Consider the following 20,374-nt stretch of genomic DNA (forward strand, 5'->3'; position numbering starts at 1 on the left):
AACCCCACCACACCTGACACCTTCCCCTGCAACCGCAGGAAGTGCTACACTTGCCCCCACACCTCCTCCCTCACCCCCATCCCAGACCCCAAGATGACTTTCCATATTAAGCAGATGTTCACCTGCACATCTGCCTATGTGGTATACTGTATCCACTGTACCCGGTGTGGCTTCCTCTACATTGGGGAATCCAAGTGGAGGCTTGGGGACCGCTTTGCAGAACACCTCCGCTCGGCTCGCAATAAACAACTGCACCTCCCAGTCACGAACCATTTTAACTCCCCCTCCTATTCCTTAGATGACATGTCCATCATGGGCCTCCTGCAGTGCCACAATGATGCCACCGGAAGGTTGCAGGAACAGCAACTCATATTCCGCTTGGGAACCCTGCAGCCCAATGGTATCAATGTGGACTTCACAAGCTTCAAAATCTCCCCTTCCCCCACTGCATCCCAAAACCAGCCCAGCTCGTCCCCTCCCCCCACTGCATCCCAAAACCAGCCCAGCTTGTCCCCGCCTCCCTAACTTGTTCTTCCTCTCACCCATCCCCTCCTCCCACCTCAAGCCGCACCTCCATTTCCTACCTACTAAGCACATTGCACCTCCTTGACCTGTCCGTCCTCCCTGGACTGACCTATCCCCTCCCTACCTCCCACCCATACTCTCCTCTCCACCTATCTTCTTTTCTTTGCATCTTTGGTCCTCCTCCCCCTATTTATTTCAGAACCCTCTCCTCATCGAAACGTCAGCCTTTGTGCTCCTGAGATGCTGCTTGGCCTGCTGTGTTCATCCAGCTCCACACTTTGTTATCTTGGATTCTCCAGCATCTGCAGTTCCCATTATCTCTGAGATTCACATTAGTTCTTTTCATTTTGCCTTTTGAATGATAGCCAGAACTATACATGCTGTATTATAGAATGGTTTTTAAAATTTCTGCTCCCTCTCCAAAACAGTCATATTTGGCACAAAAGTGAAATGAATTTATCGCGTACAGTTCTGGTCACCACACTATCAGAAGGATGTGGATGCTTTAGAGATAGATACAGGAATGGCCATTGTCCAGTTGGGATAGTATTAGCTATGAGGAGAGATTGGACAAAACTGGTTGGTTTTCACTAAAATGTCAAAGAGTGAGGGCATCCTGATCGAAGCTTACAAAATTGTGAGAGGCGTGGATAAAATGAATGGTGAGAGTCTCTTCCCTCGGGTAGAAACATCAATTATTAGGGATCATAAGTTTACGATTAAGAGAGGTAAGTTTAAAGGAGATGTAGGAGGCAAGTTTTTTAAACAGAAGGTGGTAAGTGCTTGGAATGTGTTGCCAGAAGAGGTAGCGGAGGGGGATACAACAAATCAGTGATACTACAAACCTGACTGATAATTTTAAACTGTCTTCCGGTGTAATTCCTAACAAAGCCATGATTATTCAGTAAATGCTGTCCATGAGTGTACTGTTGGATATGGTATTCTGAGGTTTGCAAGTATGGCTGGTTAAGCAAAGTTGGTACGATAGCTGCTACAGTCAGTTAGAAGGGTATGTTGTTGATAAAGTTTGCCAGTGATTGGGACATGTGGCCTACATATCTTACATCACACTGGCACTGAAAGTCATATACCACATTTCCTCATGTTATGGTGAGCGAAACATCTTTTTGGTTTGACAGAAACATCTGGTAGCAGGGAATACCATTTGTGTATTTACTGCAAAGTTGCTACAAGAGGCAGATAGCTTCACCTATTGCTCAACATTTTGAAGCAGCTCCCCTTTCCAGGGTGATCTAAGGTAGACTGGGCACTTCTCAAAGGTAGATATGGTGGCTGGGGGCTCTTTCATGTGTTTGTTTGATATACAGCATGTGATGACTTGATAAGGGTAACAATAATCAAGGAGTATAATGTATATGCATCCTATCTCAGCATCAAGCGAACACCATGAGCAGATGGCTATTTCAGGAGGTTGTCAATAGGACTGATCATATATCATGTGGAATGGTGGGAATCCCATGCTTGTCTTGATCAAAACCATGCAAATACCATTGAATTTGAGATTTCCTTTTGCATGCATCTGCTTAGGAATAAATTTGATGTCAAGTCTGAGGATTTATTGGATTTGTTGTTAACTCCTGATGTGGAAGATGAGAGTATTGTTTTTGCATGCTTTCACCACTCATATCTCATTTCAACATGGTGATGTCCAGACACATCCATATGATTGTTTACTGTTAACACCTGAAATTGAGAGAGAGGTATTGTCACTTCTTAATTATCAGTGCTCGACATGAAGGAAGTGATTTGACCCTAATTACTGTCATCCTTCTTATGAAACATTAGATTATAATACAGTTTGTTGTTCATATCTTCGATGGCATTGTGGAGAAAAATATGCAAATTGTGATCTAGAATGAACAGGACATCAGAGACTTGGGGCTGTGTGTTACATGCCCATGCTCAGTGTGTTTCAATATGGGGGCATGTAAATAGGTTGGGCTCCCATTTGCACTGATCGTACCACACAATTAAATAAAAAAATCAGCAGCCCATAACATGCTTAAAGACATAATTCAGATGATTTCAATTTATTGGAAGTTCACTTGACTTAAATATAGACTTGCCCGTGAAATAGTTAGCATCGGCAATCACGGTCACCCTCAAGAAGATTATCCCAAGTTCCCCATCCTTTTTCCTTTGTATCCATGTATATTTCAAAAACCACACCCCCAAACCCTTACCTAATGTAGGCAAATGCTCTCCATTCCCCACTCTGTTGCCCTGGCAATGCTGGATCTGGGGTTCACGCAGGCATCCAGCATGGGTCTGCCTGCAGTCCTGGCTGTGCCCATTTCTGAGCCCTTGTTCTGCTGGTGAATCAGACTGGTAGCAAGTGCAGAGAGTAGGACTTTGTCCCTGCTGCAGGGCTGTGTCCAACTCTGGAGCTTTTTAGCTGGCCTGCAGCATGTTGTGGCTGCAGGAGCAGCTGCTTTCTTCTCTGCTGGCTCACCACTGACTTTGCCTCTGATGGGGACAAGGAATTTTCTCACCTTGGAATAAACCTGAAGTGCTCTGTCATTTGAGAATTGTGCAGGGGTACAGAGACAGTGGTGGGTGCGTGGAATGTGCTGCTGGCGGTGGTAATGGAGTCAGATACATTAGAGACATTTAAGTTATTCTTGGGTGCAACATGGATGATAGTAAAATGTAGGGTGTGCAGAGTAGTCTGATCTTAGAGTAGGATAATAAGTCAGCACAACATTGTGGGCTGAAGGGCCTGTACTGTGCTGTACTTTTCTCTGTTCAATGTACTTCAATCTTTATCATTGACTACTTCTCAATAAAATATTTTCCTGGGAAGAATAATATTTCCTTTCTTTGCTTTGGGAGATTTGATTTTTATAACCTCTTGATTAGTTTCTTCCATGTTCCTTTACTGAATTGTGACATAGGAACATTGGAACAGGAATAGGCCATTCAGCACTTTAAGCCTGTTCTGTTTTTCAATGGGATCATGACCATTTCAGCAAAATCTATGTAAGCATTATTCATATCTTCAGTAGTACAGACTGAACAAGTATTTAATTTACTCCCTGTTTCAAAATTTTAGGGACAAGACTTATGCAACATTACTAACACTGAAGGAAACCGGGTGGATTAATCAGAACACAAGAGCAGTGATCGTTGAGTTCACTCTCTACAATCCTCCAACCAACCTCTTCACCACAGTGTCTCTGCTGGCAGAGTTTCCACCATTAGGGGGAGTGCTTCCATCAGCTCGTATAGAGTCAGTCAGCATTTACCAGAAGAACTCTGTTGTGGATTATTTCATTATGGCTTTTGAGGTGAGAATTCCAGGTCACGGGTTAAAATATAGGCTGCTTTTCTTTGGCGTAAATATGAATAAATTGCTTTAATGTGACAAGCAGCTGTCAGAATATAAATGAAATCATTTTGAACAGCTAAAGAAATTATTTTCAGTTTTGTTATACTGTGTCTACTTTTTGAAGTCCTTTTTACATTTGATATAAAACAACCTTATAGCATCTCTGAGTGAAGTTACACATTGCTGAAGTTGTGCAGTTCTGGACTCGGCGCCCACATGTACAAGCGTAGAACTGAGTGCCCAGCGTATAATTTTGAATTCAGTTACAACCTCATCATATAATGAAATTAGCTCTCCATCTAGTTTACAAATTTCATAAACCTATTAGTTGCATAACATAAACAAAGCCTTTGAAAATAATGGAGGAATGATTACATCTGATTTTAAGTGTTTGTACCTTGCACTTGCAATTTACATTTATGCTTCTGTTGTTGTGCTTTGCAGCTTTTGTTCCTGGCCCTTATTCTACTTCACCTGTACTTCCAGGTGTGCAAGATGTCTCAGAGAGGCATACTGAGTTACTGGCAGGAGCCTTGGAACTGGTTGGAGGTCAGAAGCTTATTATAGTAAATTGTATTGATCAAATTAAATTCAGCTTTCTCTCAACCCCCTCTTGTTGTACAGCAGGTAGGGAATATTGACAATAATTGAAAAGGAACCCAGAAAATAACTGTCTGATGGTTGAGGGCCAAAATAGATAAAAAAGCTTAGCCGTTCATCGTGGTGACATCTCATGCATGAAATACTACGATAGTTTGACAATTCATGAAGCTGCCTTATGTTCGAAAAGACCTGACAAGAATAGGTTGTCGAGCGCTTATTGTCAGCTTGATGAGTCTTTTATGATCAGCATAAATGTGCTTAGAGTATTAACAATTCAAATTTTCACAATGAAATTCAGTTTCAAATTCCATTTCTCTATTTCATTGTTGCATTTGTCACTTATAGCAATCAATACTCTGCTACACACTCGGGGTGGAAATTCCGTAGCTTGTGGGAGATTTGATGATCCGGAGAAGTAACCTCAGACAGGGATGACTGGAAAACTATGGGATACAAACAGTGCAAGTTTCAATTGTGTGAGAAAATATGAAGTGGAAAGGGATTTGCAAAACACTTTCTTGTCATTGCAGCAATTAAATAAAAAATCCTCTGTGATGTTTCAGATTTAGCAAGAGACTGCAGGACTGGATATACAGATCTGCAAAGAACAACTGAAAGGTTAATTGGAGGAAACATTGACTGAGAGAAAGCTAGCTAGAAATATGAATAAAAAAAGTAGGAGCTTTGAGCACTGTTTTAAAGAGAAAATAATAACTTGTGGGTGCTGTCCTATAGAAAATGAGTCTGAGAATTAATAAAGGAAAATTAAGAGATTATGAATGAATTGAACGTTTATTTTACATTGGTCTTTCTGCAGAAGATGCAAGTAATATCTCAAAATTATTAATCAGGAAATGGAAGTCAATGCATATATTGAGTTAACTTGGTGGGGATGGGAGCTGTCGAATAGCTCAGTTGGCTGAATGGCTGCTTTCAGATGTAGAGTGATGTTAACAGTCGGGGTTTAATTCCTGACCTGGCTGAGGTTACCATGATTAACTTTCCTTCTCAGTCTCCCTCCTCGCCTGAAATATGATGACCTTCAGGTTAAACAAGCACCTGTCATCTGTATCTAAAGAGAGAACAGCCCTTTGGTAGCACTGTCATGACTTTACCTTTGGTCCTTTTTTCTGAGCATATTGTTGGAGCTGGGGGCTGACCAGTACCTGCTTCCTGATGAATTTAAGATGTTAAGTCTTAGAAAGTGGCTTGTGAGACACTTGATACGTTTGTCCTAATTTACCAAAATTCCTGAAATTTGAAGAAGGTTCCAATAGATTGGAAAATAGAATTGTAATTCCTTTATTCAAAAAAAGGAGGGAGATAGCAAGCATAAAGCTAGACATTGGTTAGATTAAAATCTGAACCACATTAGAACCAGGTGGATAGAGTTGATAAGAAGGCGTATGGTGTGATGAACACAGCTCTACACCATGCTATCTCAAAATCTCCAGCATTGGCAGTTTCTACTATCTCCGAAGGATGAGAGGTGACTTGATAGAGTGTACAAAATGATCAGAGGTATAGAAAGAGTGGATAGCCAGAGACTTTTTCCTAGGGTGGAGGTACCTATTAGGAGGGGGCATAGTTTTAAAGTGAGTGGAGGTAGATATAGGGGAGACATCAGAGATAGGCTCTTTACTCAGAGAGTGGTAGGTGCATGGAATGCATTGCCGGAGAGGATAGTGTAGTCAGCATCATTAGGGGCATTTAAGCATCTATTAGATAGGCATATGGATGATGGTATAAGGTAGAGGTGAAGGTTAGATAGACCTTAGGTTTAGGGTAAAAGTTTGGCACAACATTGTGGGCCGAAGGGCTTGTACTGTGCTGTACAGTTCTATGTTCTAAAAGACATGACTTAAGATGTTATGGCAGGGCAGTCAGAAAAGTTCAAGGTAATCAGGACAGTCAACATGACATTGTGAAAGGGAGACTCTGTTCCACCAATTTATTGGCATTCTTGAATAAGTAAGGAGTCACATGTGCTATGAATAAAGGGGAACAGGTTGAATTGCTGCACTTAGATTTCTAGGATGCTTTGGATAAGGCGCCATATCAAGGGTTACAGAGGATATAAAAGTCTGTGGTGTAGGGGAAACATATTAGCATGGATGGAAGATTGTAGCATTAACAGAAAACAGAGGGGAGACATTAATGGGTCATTTCTGGCTGGCCTAATGATATTATTGTTAGGCTATTAATTCAAATGCCAGGGAATGTTCTGGGCACCTGGGTTCAAATCCCGTTGTGGTGATTGGTGCCATTTAATAATGGTGTGGAATGCCAATGTAGGATTAAGGTTGTAATCAGGTCACCTTATTGAAGGGTAGAATGGCTCACGAGGCCAAATTGCCTTCTTCTCCTAACTCCCAAATATGTTCATACTTGATAGCTTGCAGTTTCTGCACAGAACATGAGGAAATTCACTCAGGTACCACCCAATAACCATTTCAGAGAAAAACTAACCATTTTCCCCTTGATATTCAATTACAATTGCCGAATCGCCCAAGTGCGAGGCAAGGAATTTTGCAATTTTGCACTTCTTTGTTCCTAAGCTTTCGTAAACCACTATCTACAAAGGTACAAGTCAGGAGTGTGATGCAATTCTCTCTACTCGCTCCAAGTAAAAAGAATCGACACCAAGCAGCAGAAAAAAAGCCCACCTCATCAGCAACTCACTGGTCAGTAGAGCAGCACTCTGCACAATCTACAAGATGCATCGCAGTGATTCACCAAGTCTTCTTTGACAGTGTCTTGAAAACTTATAACATCTACTGCTGAGAAAAATGGGATTAGCTGATGGATTGGAGCCTCCAACAGCGATTCGATCCTCTTCAAGGCACACAATATCCTTATTAGAAATTATAATTCACTCTCAATAGGTCAGGATCCTGAAACTCCCGAAATGTACCCGTAGCAGATAGACTGTAGCAATTCAGCACCATCTTTCTGAGGAAAATTAAGGATGGGCAAAAATATACTAGCATTGCCAGTGATGTCAATTCCATTAAGGAATATAAAAATTCAGAATTCTGTCATAATCATTAGTTGTGGGTTAAGGGATTCTTTGCAGATTTAGCAAGTTGAGGGTTCAAGTTTCACTTCAGAAAAGTGTAAAAGTTTACATAACAATCCAAAGGTTGGTAGTTCCCTGCTGGACTGAGGGAATGCTCCTGTTCTCTCAAGTGGATAGAAAAGATCATGTGGCACTATTTAAAAAAAACAACAGCATTGAAATTCTTCCATATCCCTCAACCATCATGGCTAAAGACACACAAATGACCTAGTCATTACTGACTTGCTGTTTGTGAGACTTTGCTATGCTCAAACTGGTTCCACATTTTCTACCTTGCAATATTGACAATGCTTCCAAAGTATTCAATTGTCTGTAAATCTGCTTTAGAAATCTTGAAATCATTAATGGTGTGATATAAAAGCAAGATTCCCTTTGCATTCAGTTTGTGCAATACAGTTTCCTAGGATGATGACGGCGAGCACGAGGGGGCATAGCTTTAAATTGAGGGGTTAAAGATATAGGACAGATGTCAGAGGTAGTTTCTTTACTCAGAGAGTAGTAAGGGAATGGAACGCTTTGCCTGCAATGGTAATAGATTCACCAACATTAGGTACATTTAAGTTGTCATTGGACAAGCATATGGACGTACATGGAATAGTGTAGGTTAGATGGGCTTCAGATCAGTATGACAGGTTGGCACAACATCGAGGGCCGAAGGGCCTGTACTGTGCTGTAATGTTCTATGTTCTATGTTGAAGGAACCGATGTTTAAGCCACAGCAAACTCTGAATTTCATTGAGTGATCAATGTACTTAAGTGAGGTAGACTGACAGTCAGTATCGTTTCTGAACTCTTACTATGTGAAATGGTTTACCAGAAATTTTGTTAATTTTATTGGTTAGATTATGTGTACCAGTTGCTTTTCAGTTTTCTGCAGACTTCAACTGCTACTGGATTTAAATATAATCCATAAGTAAAACTGCATAGTTTATAACTGTGTGTGACGTATCCAGTTTACACTCTGTTTCTCCTGTTCTTCTTCAGATTGGACTTGTCATGGTCAGTCTCTTCTATTACGTATATTATGTATTTTACTTCATCTTGGCTGTGGATATTATTGACCATCTTCACAGTGGATATTTCAAAGCCTTTGTAGATATGAGCTTTATTTCTGCATGGATGCAGGTGAGAACAGGAAACGATCAGAGGGGCTTTTTTGAAGGAAAGATAAGTGCATAGAGTTGTTTTCCAGAGTTTGTATAATGATGCAATGCAACCATCATACATTTTGGAGCCATTTACATAATTACATTGACATATGAACACTCAACTGTATTACAGTTGGAAAGATGTCCAATGAACACATTCCCCATCACTTTCCATTTGCAGAATGTAAATGTAGTTAGAAAACTCCACGCACAACAGCATCCAATTTTTTAACTATGTGCTGCTGAAAGTGTGTTGTTGTCTGTGAAAATAAAATTTGAGACTGAAGAGGTACCCTCTAAGCAGGCCAGACATAACTATTGGAGAGAAAGACAAAATTGAAGGTTCAGGCCAATGAACTTTTGTTAGAAATAGAAGAGACTCATAAAAAGAAAAATTGCTGATGAAATTCAGCAGGTCTGTCAGCATCTGTGGAGGGAAAACAGTTATTCTTTGGGGTCCAGTGACAGTTCTTCTGGTTTGTTAGGTGGTGGTGGGATCCAGCTGGAGGAGGCAGAAGTAGCAGAAGATGATTATTTGAATGTGTAGGCTAGTGAGGTGGAATTGTTTTGAAGGCGAGAACACTACATGCACTGTTCTGGACTTTCAAGTGAATTCCGCATTTATGAGATCAGCACTTGAACTGCACAAACCAATAAGATGTTGTGTTTATTCGCTGAACTGTGCTAAATTCACTGGACTGTGTGTCAGTACAGTGATTTAATTGTTCTCCGTATTCCTGGACAGTACATTTGATCAGCAGGGTTCCTGCTCCCAAGTGTCAGTCGAAGACCCTGCTTGAATCTGCATATTGCCGAGGACAGCAGCTGGAGCAATCCTCCTGCTGCTCCTTCCCTTACTCTCCCTTTCTCCAGCTCCAGGAGTAACATTCATTAGATCACTGTTGTAGAGACTGTAACTTCTATGTCACAGATCACAGAATGTTTAAAACTAACAATGTGTTTGTTTCACCCTCAGATGAAACGCTTCCTTCATGGTTTGATTGTTTTCTTGCTGTTCATAAAAAGCATTCGTTTGCTACGTGTTAACAAGTTGATTGCTCCCTGTGTAACAATGTTGCGACTGTCCTGTTCCTGCCAGATGCTCCCAATGGTAAGCAGAGTTATTTTGCTTTTGCAAAAAGTTGATTCAGGTTTCTTCAAACTATTGTTCAGTACTGCAAAATTAATGAGGCTAGTAAGTCCCTCCTTCACATTGACTTCGTTTTTTATTGTTTTAACTTTGCTTGTAAAATAGGGACCACACAGTAATTTGATAACGTAGTTTGCCACGCTCTTCCTGTTCTGTGGCCTGCAAATCCCACAAAGAATTTTCTGCTCTTTTCGCCTGTACCTTGGAGATCAGTGCACCACCAGCAGTGATCTCTTCTGTCGATTCCTTTCCTCTTGCTCTCACAGTCCCAAGTCCCAGTATCCCCTACCATGACCAGGGACTTCCATCTGCTCCTACTACTCCAGCTTCTGCTTTCAGTGCTGAAGCCTTTCTTCCTAAAGCTCCTGCCCCTACTCTGTGTGTATTGAAATCATGGAACGTCTTCAGCTCTGCCTGTGCCAACTGATCTGTGCTACTCGATAGAGCCAAGTCACTCTGAAATCAGACAGCTGGTGAGTATAAGTTTTTAACACGTATTCACATTGTTGTAAAACCATGTTTATGTCCGAAATTATTTGTTAAGATGATATTATGTATCTATGCATCTAAAAGCCACCAGCTTAGTTTTAAAAGACTGAAACAGCAGTCCAGCGACATAAGACAACAGATTCTAAGATGGCTGAACATATGGGTGGCTGTAACTTACATTTCATATCCATTAATGTGGGGTCAGTCAGTCTGGAAGAACCCAGCAAGGGCTCTCACTTCAAAGGAACGTTATCGGGTGCATTCACAAAATATCCGGACAGTACCTGGATATTCAGCAGGGTGGAAACCAAGCATCACTTTGGACAATGAACTCTGGATGATATTTGCAGACCTTCCTTCTCCAGTGAGTTGTTTATTTGTCCACCAAGATTCACAACTGGATGTGGCAAGACTGCGCGTTTAAAATCTGTTTCTGAAGAAGGGTCCCGACCCGAAATGTCAACTTTCCTGCTTCTCTGATGCTGCCTGACCGGCTGAGTTCCTCTAGCTCTACACTGTGTTGACTCTGACTCCAGCGCCTGCAATTCTTCCTGTCTCTAAGATCTGTTCTGCTGGTTTTGGGATCACATAGTTCTGTCTGTCATTTACTGCTTATGCTGTTGGCATGCAAGTTGTCCTGTTGTGTAGCTTCACCAGGCTGATACCTCATTTTTTTTGGTATGTGCGGTGCTTCTTCTAGTATTCCCTGTTGTACTCTTCTTTGAATTGTAACTTAAGATTTTTTTTTAATCAGCTTTTACTCCCTAGAATAAATTCTCTTCTTTATCCAACTGACTATAAATCGGAATCAGAAATTTTGGAGTAGAAGTTGTCTTGGTAGGAGGGTCAAATATATGCGCTCAATTGGCTAAGCAACAAACTGACATTAGTTTATATTCAGTAGAATCACATCTCAGAAATTGTGCATTTTTGGCAGTGGGTTCAGTAATACTCAATACAAATTTCTACCCATGCATGATTTCATATTTGAAAACTTGCCCCTTCGTTTCAGTGATAATTGTCAGGTTCCTTCAAGGCTCAAACAGATCTGCTCCAGAATTCATTGATGCTTATTGGAGTTAGCTCAGTTCTTTCCCAGTTTGGATGATGAAAGGGTACGAGAGGTGCAGTGCTAGCATCCTTACCTCGATGCCAGAAAACCTGGGTCAAATTATACCTCCTCTGGAGGTGTGTCATCATAGGTTGATATATAAAAAAATACGGCTTCCCCAGTGAGGTGTTAGTTTCTGAAAGGTGGAAACTGATGTTCTGATTATACCATATATTTACAATAGAACTTTGATAAATCTCTTTCTTGATGCCAAATTCAACGAAGACCCAAAAGCATTCTTATTCTGATGAAAAGCCCTTTGTTGTGCCTTTCTCTGTAACAATAATATCTCATCATTCTTGTATCATTTTGATGAGTCTTCCATACCAAAGTATATACCTTCACATTTATTAACTTCGCACTACATATACCATGTATTTGTCCACTCACTCAACATGTCTAAACCATCTTGCAGCCTCCTTGTATTCTGCAAATAAATCATGATCCTGCCCAGTGTTCTTTTGTCAGCATCAGCAGCTATAGGCATTGGAAGATTATTTTTATGCAATATTTATGACTGCCTTATCATATTTTTACACTGGTACTAATTTAAATTTGTCTTGTTCATTATTCACCCATTGTACAAAGAGTGTCATTTCAATTTTGGACCAGTATGTTGCTGTATTTTTTTAATGTAACCTTGCTGGGCACTCCTTTTTCTTGTACAATGTCTTCAAATATAACAGTATCGGCAAAGAGATCAGACAGGTTCTGTGATGACCGTAGACCCACTGTCACAGCACCCTGTGACATGAAAGTAACATTGCAAGGGATGCTTTTTGTCAGCTGTTACCAGAATATAGTTATTTTGGATTAAGTTCACCCATCATTTAATCGAGCAAATTTGAGCTCTGATAAACTCTAGTTATTAGATGATGTCAAATCCATAATGTGCAGCGTTCGAACTACGATCTGTGTGATGTTCATTGATAATGTTATAATCTGGCTTTTAACTGCATTAATTAAAGAAAGACTGCACTCATATTAAATTGAATGTACAACTTTCTTTTTTACTACAGGAATTCATCGATTTTAACATGATGTTTCTGTGTTTCTGTCTATTTTATAGCTGTGTGGTATTTTAGTCATCCTGGCCTATTCCTGCCTGGGCAACTTACTATTCTTGTCGGAATCCTATTCATTCAGTACCACAGTGAAAGCTTTTCAGACAGTTCTGATGAACTTTATGGGCATGAGTGAAATGAGAACACTTTCAACTCTATACAAGTTAAACCAGCTATCCATTGGTGCCTACTATGCAACATTTTTGATTATTATGACAATTCTTTGGGCTGAATTGGTAGGTACTTTGATGTAACTCATTATTATGTGATACTTGAGGATTCATTTGACATCCACAGAATTTGGGAAAAAAACAGATAATATGAATGAACAGATCATAGGAATTTTTGAAGCAACTTGTATTTTTGCTAGTGTTCTGTTTCAAAACATCAAGGTAAACGATATCTTATGTACTAACGGGAAGGTAATTTCCCAATGTTAAATAAGCAATTCATTATCTGTATACTTAACATAATGTCTCTACTCTAATGCATCAGAAGGGCCTTCCATTTCTGGTGGCCAAAGATGTAGAATTTAGGAAGCTATAGACAGGCTGGGGCAGATAACAGGATATAGGAAGTTAAAGAAAGACGGGAGGAGAGAGGAATAGGCTTTCTAAATTAATTGGTTGTACGAGCAGTGAATTGTATTTGATCAAAAATTGCAAGTGTTTTTTACAAAGGTGAAGAAGTAAAAATCCAGGTGACAGATAGCCTCTTGCGTACATTTTGTAAACTATGGATATTTGTGCCATGTCCTTTGTAACATTTTGTAAATGAAAGCTGTCGTCAGCATAACTTTGACCAAGAAAATGGGCATGAACTACTGTTCTGAATGTCATGGCCTATTGTGGAATAAATAAGTTTAATTATTTAAACATTGAATTACAGTTGCTTCACACCTCTTTACAATACTGCTGGCCCTCTGAGTCTTTAACCAGCTTTATGAATACCCTGGCCAAAAAAGTCATTTTGCCAGTTGTCAACAGAATGTTTATGATGCATTAAGTACTATTTTGTTACAGTGTAGTTTCACACTTTTGATTATTTTATTGAAATTCTGGGGGGAATAGTTTTCCTTTTCATGCAATTACAAAACATTGCATTTTCCAGCAGATTGCAAGTCATGCCATTGGGGCAAGGTGTCTATTTAAATTATCTGGATCTTTTCACATGACATACTTAGCATGCATTCATTATAGCAATGATAAAAACAATGAATATTAATCTTGAGGTTTGTTTGACAGAGTTGTTTTATCAGGAGAAGGCATCACAAAATTATGCATTTAATTAACATTTCAATTATCTGTAATTCTGCATTGCAGTATCAGTGCAGTATACTGTAATATAATTCTGTGATTGAGTTGTGAAGTGTTACAACAGCAATCCTTCAAGAGAAAATGTTCCCACTTCTGTGTGAGGAGCAACTAATTCTCAGCTTTCAAGCATCAAATATAAGCTTGTACTGGACTCAGCGAACTGCACAAACACAAATTTATATCTAAATGTTTCTCAGCTAGAAATATAATGAGATGATTTGGTCATCTTAATGATTGACTTTATACTGCAGAGATTCTTCCTGGCAATTTAAATGTTGTTTACCATTCAAATGCAAATAGTTATCCATTATCCAATGTTGGAAAACTATGTAGAGTTTTGTTTCTTGAAGAATTTTGTATCATCTGTGGCTTCGTACAAAAACAGTTTGTATTCAACTTGTGCTTATTATAATAAACATCCCTAAGTGCTTCAGAGGAACATTACAAACTAACTAGGACAATGTGTTACATAGGGGCATATTGGTGCAGATAGCCAAAGAATTGGTCGAAGAGTCTTGGATTTTAAGAAGTGTTTCAGAGGAGGATGGCAAGCCTGAGAGTTTAAAGGAGAGAATTACAAAATTTGCGGCCAATGCAGCTGAGTACATGGACACAAAATGGTGGTGGGGCACCTAAAGTTGAGGATACCTAAGAGGGCAGAAACACTAATGTTTCTGAGAATTGAGAAGCGGGAGGAGATTATAAAGATAGGAAGGAACAAAACCATTTTAAACATTTTGAAATCAAATGTTGTTTGATAGCACCCAGTGTGGCTCAGTGAACACAGGGCTGATAAGGGAGATGGGCTTGCAGCCAGTTTAGACATGACTGGCGGAGCTTGATTAACCTCAAAATTGTGGTGTACAGAAACTAAGTTATGTGGGTCATTGGCTTCATGAGAATAGGGTTAAAAGAATGATAGGTGAGTATTGTGGATGAGATGAGCCTGAAGAGGACATGAGGGAAGACCCCGAGAAATTAGAGAAATACAAAGTTCAGAGTTAGAGCAGAGGGAGTGTTTGGAGGCTCTTTGGCCTGGTGGGCTAGAGGAGAAGGTAGAAAAGTGGCAAAGGCAGCTGATCAGATGGTCTCAATCTTCACCAAAAGCACAGTTTTGTGAATTGGGAGGTAGGTCTGAGATAAGCTAACAGGCAGGAGGGATTAATTGCCAAAGGCAAAGGAAGCAGTAATGGTTGTAGTAAAATGTAAAACATTACAGAGCAACTCTGTCCTAAAACAAATGATGATAGACAAGATTCAAATCATCATGTGGCAGTAAGGAAATCAAATTGGAGAACAGAGTATACAGTCTGAAATTGTTAAACTCATTGACTTGAGAGGACATAAAGAGCCTACAGAAGATGATGAGATGGTAGTCTTCCTGAAGCTAGTGCAACAGGCCAAGGACAGACCTTGTGTGTGAGAACCAGGGATTGAACTTTTAAAAAAAAAACAAGCAACTGGAAGCTCGGGGTCATGCTTGTGGACTGACAGGAGGGATTCTACAAGGCACTCACTAAAAATGCATTTGTTTTCCCAAATAAAGATCAAACCACTTTGCCAGCTGTGAATACAGAATTGAGAGATGTACATGTAAATCTGTTCTTTATTGTCAGCCACAAAGTGGAGCATTGGACAGTGCAAAGATGATCAAAGCTCAGGTTTTGTATTTCCTGCGATTACATTGGAAGGTGCCATGGGATGGCGTGTAATGTGTGTTTGAGGAGGGACCAGGGTGCCAGGCTGGGAGTGGTCTATGACAGAGGATGGGTTTGGTGGTGACTTCACATTGAATATGATAGAAATGACAGGAAGCGAATAATTGAATATACAGACTGGTGGGGTTTGAGGAGCAGGGACGGGGGAAACATACCGTATCTGGGAGGAGGAGGAGGGAGGAGTGAGCTGCACAAACTCCATGCTACTCTGTGATCAGAGATAATGGGACCTGCAGGTGCTGGAGAATCCGAGATAACAAAGTGTGGAGCTGGATGAACACAGCAGCTGCTTGGCCTGTAGTCTTCATTCAGCTCCACACTTTGTTATCACCGTGCTACTCTGTGCTTGTCTCGGGACTCCAATCCAATACCACCTTGTGGCTGACAGTCAGAATGCGGCTCTGCAAATAACTTCAGGAAGGTGGGACAAATTTCCTGGGAGGAAACAATGAACAACATGTGTTAAGTATCGTGGAAACTATGGTGATATACTTCTAGAAACATGCTCATGACATGATCATTGTATGATACCATTATGGTAGTTAAGAGTAGAAATATCTTGCATTCCATCTTACTTCAGATCACTTAAAGCATGACACACTACGAAACGTATGTTCCTCGGTTGTATTCTATTATCTTGTCATTAGCCCAAAGCACTGTATGTCTGAGGAATGTCATGTTTGTATGGAAGTTAACTATAATAAGTGTCTGCTTGCATCATCAATACCATACCTAGTTTCTTATGTTATCTGCATAGGTATTGCTGCATCAAGGGGAAAACAAAATCTTGCTGGAGGTAAAAGTCACATCAGGGTTCAGGACAGTGAAGGAAACTACAGAACATTCACATGAAAATGAGAGACAGTTTGCCATTCTGGTCCATGTTTTGGAAGGCTGTATGGTGTGTTAACACCAGATTCGGATAGAGGAATTCCTGTTGGAATGAAGATCCAGGAGGTGCGCAGAATCAATTGCAGGCTAGAAAAGTGGACATGAACATACAATCCGGAAGAGCAGAGATGTACTTCTCTCCAGAAGAGAGTAACCCTGACAGGGGGAGCTTGACGATAGCTGAAGCTGAGAAAACCAGTGGGGTTGGTCCAATCCGATGCTCAGCACAGGATCCTTATGTCACAGCAGCAGCGGGGCATGGATTGAGGCTGTTAAGCAACATATCAAATGCGTAGCATCTGAGTGTTTCACTGTACTCCTCTGTGGTCCAGTATGTAACCATGCTAATTTGTTGACTGTCTGCTAGAATTGCTGCTAAAACCCAATAAATTTACAGTCAATATGTTAGTTTATTCAGAGGAAAATTTTGCGTGCAATTCAGAGAATCATCCTTGACAGCTGCTCAAATTCTGATGCTGCTGCTGGGTTTTTCCCCACCAGATCATGTTTATGCCCCCAACACCGTTCAAACATCTTTTAAAACACATCTTCTACTTCCTTTGGAGATCACTGTGGTTTTTGGGGTAGAAGTTCTTATCTTGTCCTGCCACTTTTGGTTCATCTGATCTTCAGTCCTTCTGCCCCTTCCTTGCTCATCTGGTCCATTCTTTTTTTGAAGTCTGCCCGAATTGATTTTTTTTTAATGATGCTGCTTACTTTAGTCCTCACCAGGGAACCTGGGAGCTACCATGATACATATATCCTGGAGAACTGTAATGTTCCTTCTTCATTTGAGAGGCCAGATGCCTTAAAAGGATGACTTGTAAGGCATCTGTAGATGAAGTCACACCTTCACATTGAGAACAATCTCCATTGTGTTGTGTGGCACTATCACCGTGCTAAATGGGACAGACTTCACACAGATCTTCGCACAAAACTGGAATAAATGGGTGTCAGGGGACAAAAGCTTTGGTAGTTGGAGTCATACCTGGCACGTAGGAAGATGGTCGTGGTTGTGGGAGGTCAATCATCTCAGCTCCAGGACATCTCTGCAGGAGTTCCTCAGGGTAGTGTCCTAGGCTCAACCATCTCCAGCTGCTTCATCAATGAGCTTTCCTCCATCATAAGGTCAGAAGTGGGGATGTTCGCCGATGACTGCACAATGTTCAGCAACATTTGTGACTCCTCAGATAGTGAAGCAGTCCATGTCCACGTGCAATACCGTCTGAATAATATCCAGGCTTGGGCTGACAAGTGGCAAGTGACATTCATGCCACACAAATGCCAGGCAATGACCATCACCAATAAGAGACAATCTAACCTCCACCCATTGACATTAATTGGTGTTACCATTACTGAATCCTGCACTATCAACATCCTGGGGGTTACCATTGACTAGAAACTCAACTGGACCCATCACATTAACAGAGTGGTTACAAGAGCAGACCAGAAGCTAGGAATTCTGCAGTGAGTAATTCATCTCCTGACTCCTCAAAGCCTGCCCACTATCGACAAGGCACAAGTCAGGAGCATGATGGAATACTCCCCACTTTCCTGGATTAGTGTAGCCCCAGCAACACTCAAGAAGCTCGACACAATCCAGGACAAAGCAGCCCTCTTGATTGGCATGACATCCACAAGCATCAACTCCCTCCACCACCGATGCTCAGTAGCTACAGTGTGCACTATCTACAAGATGCACTGCAGAAATTCACCAAAGATCCTCAGACAACACCTTCCAAACCCACAACCACTTCCATCTAGAAGGACAAGGGCAGCAGATACATGAGAACACCACCACCTCCAAGTTTCCCTCCAAGTCACTCATCATCCTGACTTGGAAATATAGTGCCATTCCTTCACTGTCACTGGATCAAAATCCTGGAATTCCCTCCCTAATAGCATTGTGGGTCAAACCATAGCAGTTGGACTGCAGCGGTTCAAGAATGCAACAGACCACCACCTTCTCAAGGGCACCTAGGGATGGGCAAGAAATGCTGGCCAGCCAATGATACCCAGGCCCCACAAATGAATTTGAAAAAAAGACTGCTGCAAGACCGGGGTTGATGAGTCCATTGTGCAAGCCCCTGACTGAGGCAGAGCCGAGATACAGTGCAAGCTTATTCTTTGATCGACAGTTTGGTTGTGTAAATCCATTCTGTGTGTGTGTGTGTATGTTGCGGGTGGGGTGTGGACAGTGAAGGTACACCTTGCAGTACAGTCAGACATAATGTGCTGTGTGATCCTAGTATTCTGTGCTCTGCACAAATGCAGCAAAGACGGGATGAGATGGAGTATGATGAGATGGCAGAGCAGGAACCATCTTCCGAGGACATTGAGCAGGAGGAACATCGCCTTCTATGTGATAAAATACACACAGCGTTAGATATTTGTAGCCAGACAGGACATAATTGACACCTAGTTCCAGTAGATGAGAGCTGAACTCAGTGATCATTCGTTGACTGCAAAACTGTCAGTGCTCAGCAGACAGGCAGTCTGTTTCTGTTGCAAGGGGCAAATGCAGCTTCTGCTTGTTTGATTTCTTTTCATTTTTGATGCTGGTGAATGAAGGAAAACACTTTGAACAGTGTAAATGCTTCCCTGTACAATTGTCCCGTACTGATCGAGGGTAAGATGCTGGGCTTTGATGTGCATTGTGGAAAGAATAGCTGTGACCTGAGAGAGAATTGTAAGGTACGATGTGGCTAAGGACAACCAAAGGTGCCAATTTATAAGCATCATCCCACAAGAGGTATCGGCACAAATTACCCCTGATCACCCCTATTCCAGGATTGAAACCTTACTGTATGTCAGTGATGCAGAATATTTTGTAAAGATGATTTGAGGAACACATGATAGCTGGATAATTGTGTGTAGGATTGGAACTTCAGTCGTGTTAAAGGATAAGTAGCATTTAAGACTGCTTGGGTCAAACTGTCTCTGTTTCTGTGTAGCAATTTCCACGTAACTCCACATTGTTGTGTGAAAAACAGCATTGAGAATACAAACAACTGTTATCAAGAGAAGAAGCCATGGATACAGTAACAACTGTTACTGTGTGTTTTCAGTCCACGGTTGAAGACAATTTTTTTGACATGCAGAGATTAGATTTTTATTAGATACTCAACACTAGTAAAAAATCTTCCTGAACCATGGAAGCTTAAATTTTATATAAAAAGGTATTATCTCCATGAATAATGGACTTTTGAGTCCATTAGGGGAATTTTTATTGTTGTAAGATGGTATATCTATTAAAGTTAGTGCAATTCAATAAACCCGCTAAAGCTAAATTCTGAGTGCTTGGCAGAAATAACAGGAAATTATGTATTTGCAGGTTTACAATTTTTCACTGCAATATCTCTCAGCAAAATCATAAAGATCGGAACTTATGCTTGGCAATGGGAATTTGATAATAGGTATACAGGACTTGAGGGAATATGTGATTGGCAGACTGATATATTGCCTGAACTAGAGATAATTTAGTCCCGTTCACATGGATACGTTTACCACAGAAGTCATCAACCATGCTGCTCCCAATGCTGCAAGATTCTTGCAGCCTCAAACACTTCAGACACTATTTTCATGCCCGAAAGAATTTGAACATTTCCTGTCTTTGCATTTTCATTAGCCATCACTCCTAAATCCTGGGCGCATTGCCGATGTTCAGAAACCCTATAACAATCAAAGCATATAAGCATGAGGCAGTGATCGTCTCCAAAAAGTTGAGTCATACTATCCTCCCTTGACGTTCAACACCGTTATCATCACTCAAACCCTCACCATCAATATTTGGTGGCTCATCATTGGCCAAAAATGACACAAATTGGCCATGTAAGCATTAACTACTAGAACAGGTCATAGGAATTCTCGCAGAGTGAGTAACTCACCTCCTGATTCCTCAAAGGCTGTCCACCACTCTCTAGGCCGCAGT

The 20,374-nt window shown here is 40.9% G+C and overlaps 1 protein-coding gene across 1 annotated transcript in view; it reads left to right on the top strand.

Moving 5' to 3' along the window:
- Nucleotides 1–20,374, top strand: part of LOC125465716 (polycystin-1-like protein 1) — a 282,365-nt gene that overhangs the window by 239,434 nt on the left and 22,557 nt on the right. Inside the window, exons 57-61 of the mRNA XM_048559472.2 lie at nucleotides 3,599–3,833; nucleotides 4,319–4,423; nucleotides 8,541–8,681; nucleotides 9,681–9,815; nucleotides 12,524–12,754. Of these exons, the coding sequence (XP_048415429.2) occupies nucleotides 3,599–3,833; nucleotides 4,319–4,423; nucleotides 8,541–8,681; nucleotides 9,681–9,815; nucleotides 12,524–12,754 (847 nt within the window). The remainder of the gene's footprint in view (nucleotides 1–3,598; nucleotides 3,834–4,318; nucleotides 4,424–8,540; nucleotides 8,682–9,680; nucleotides 9,816–12,523; nucleotides 12,755–20,374) is intronic.

Source organism: Stegostoma tigrinum, chromosome 2, assembly GCF_030684315.1.
Source record: "Stegostoma tigrinum isolate sSteTig4 chromosome 2, sSteTig4.hap1, whole genome shotgun sequence".
In the NCBI taxonomy this organism is placed as follows: domain Eukaryota; kingdom Metazoa; phylum Chordata; class Chondrichthyes; order Orectolobiformes; family Stegostomatidae; genus Stegostoma; species Stegostoma tigrinum.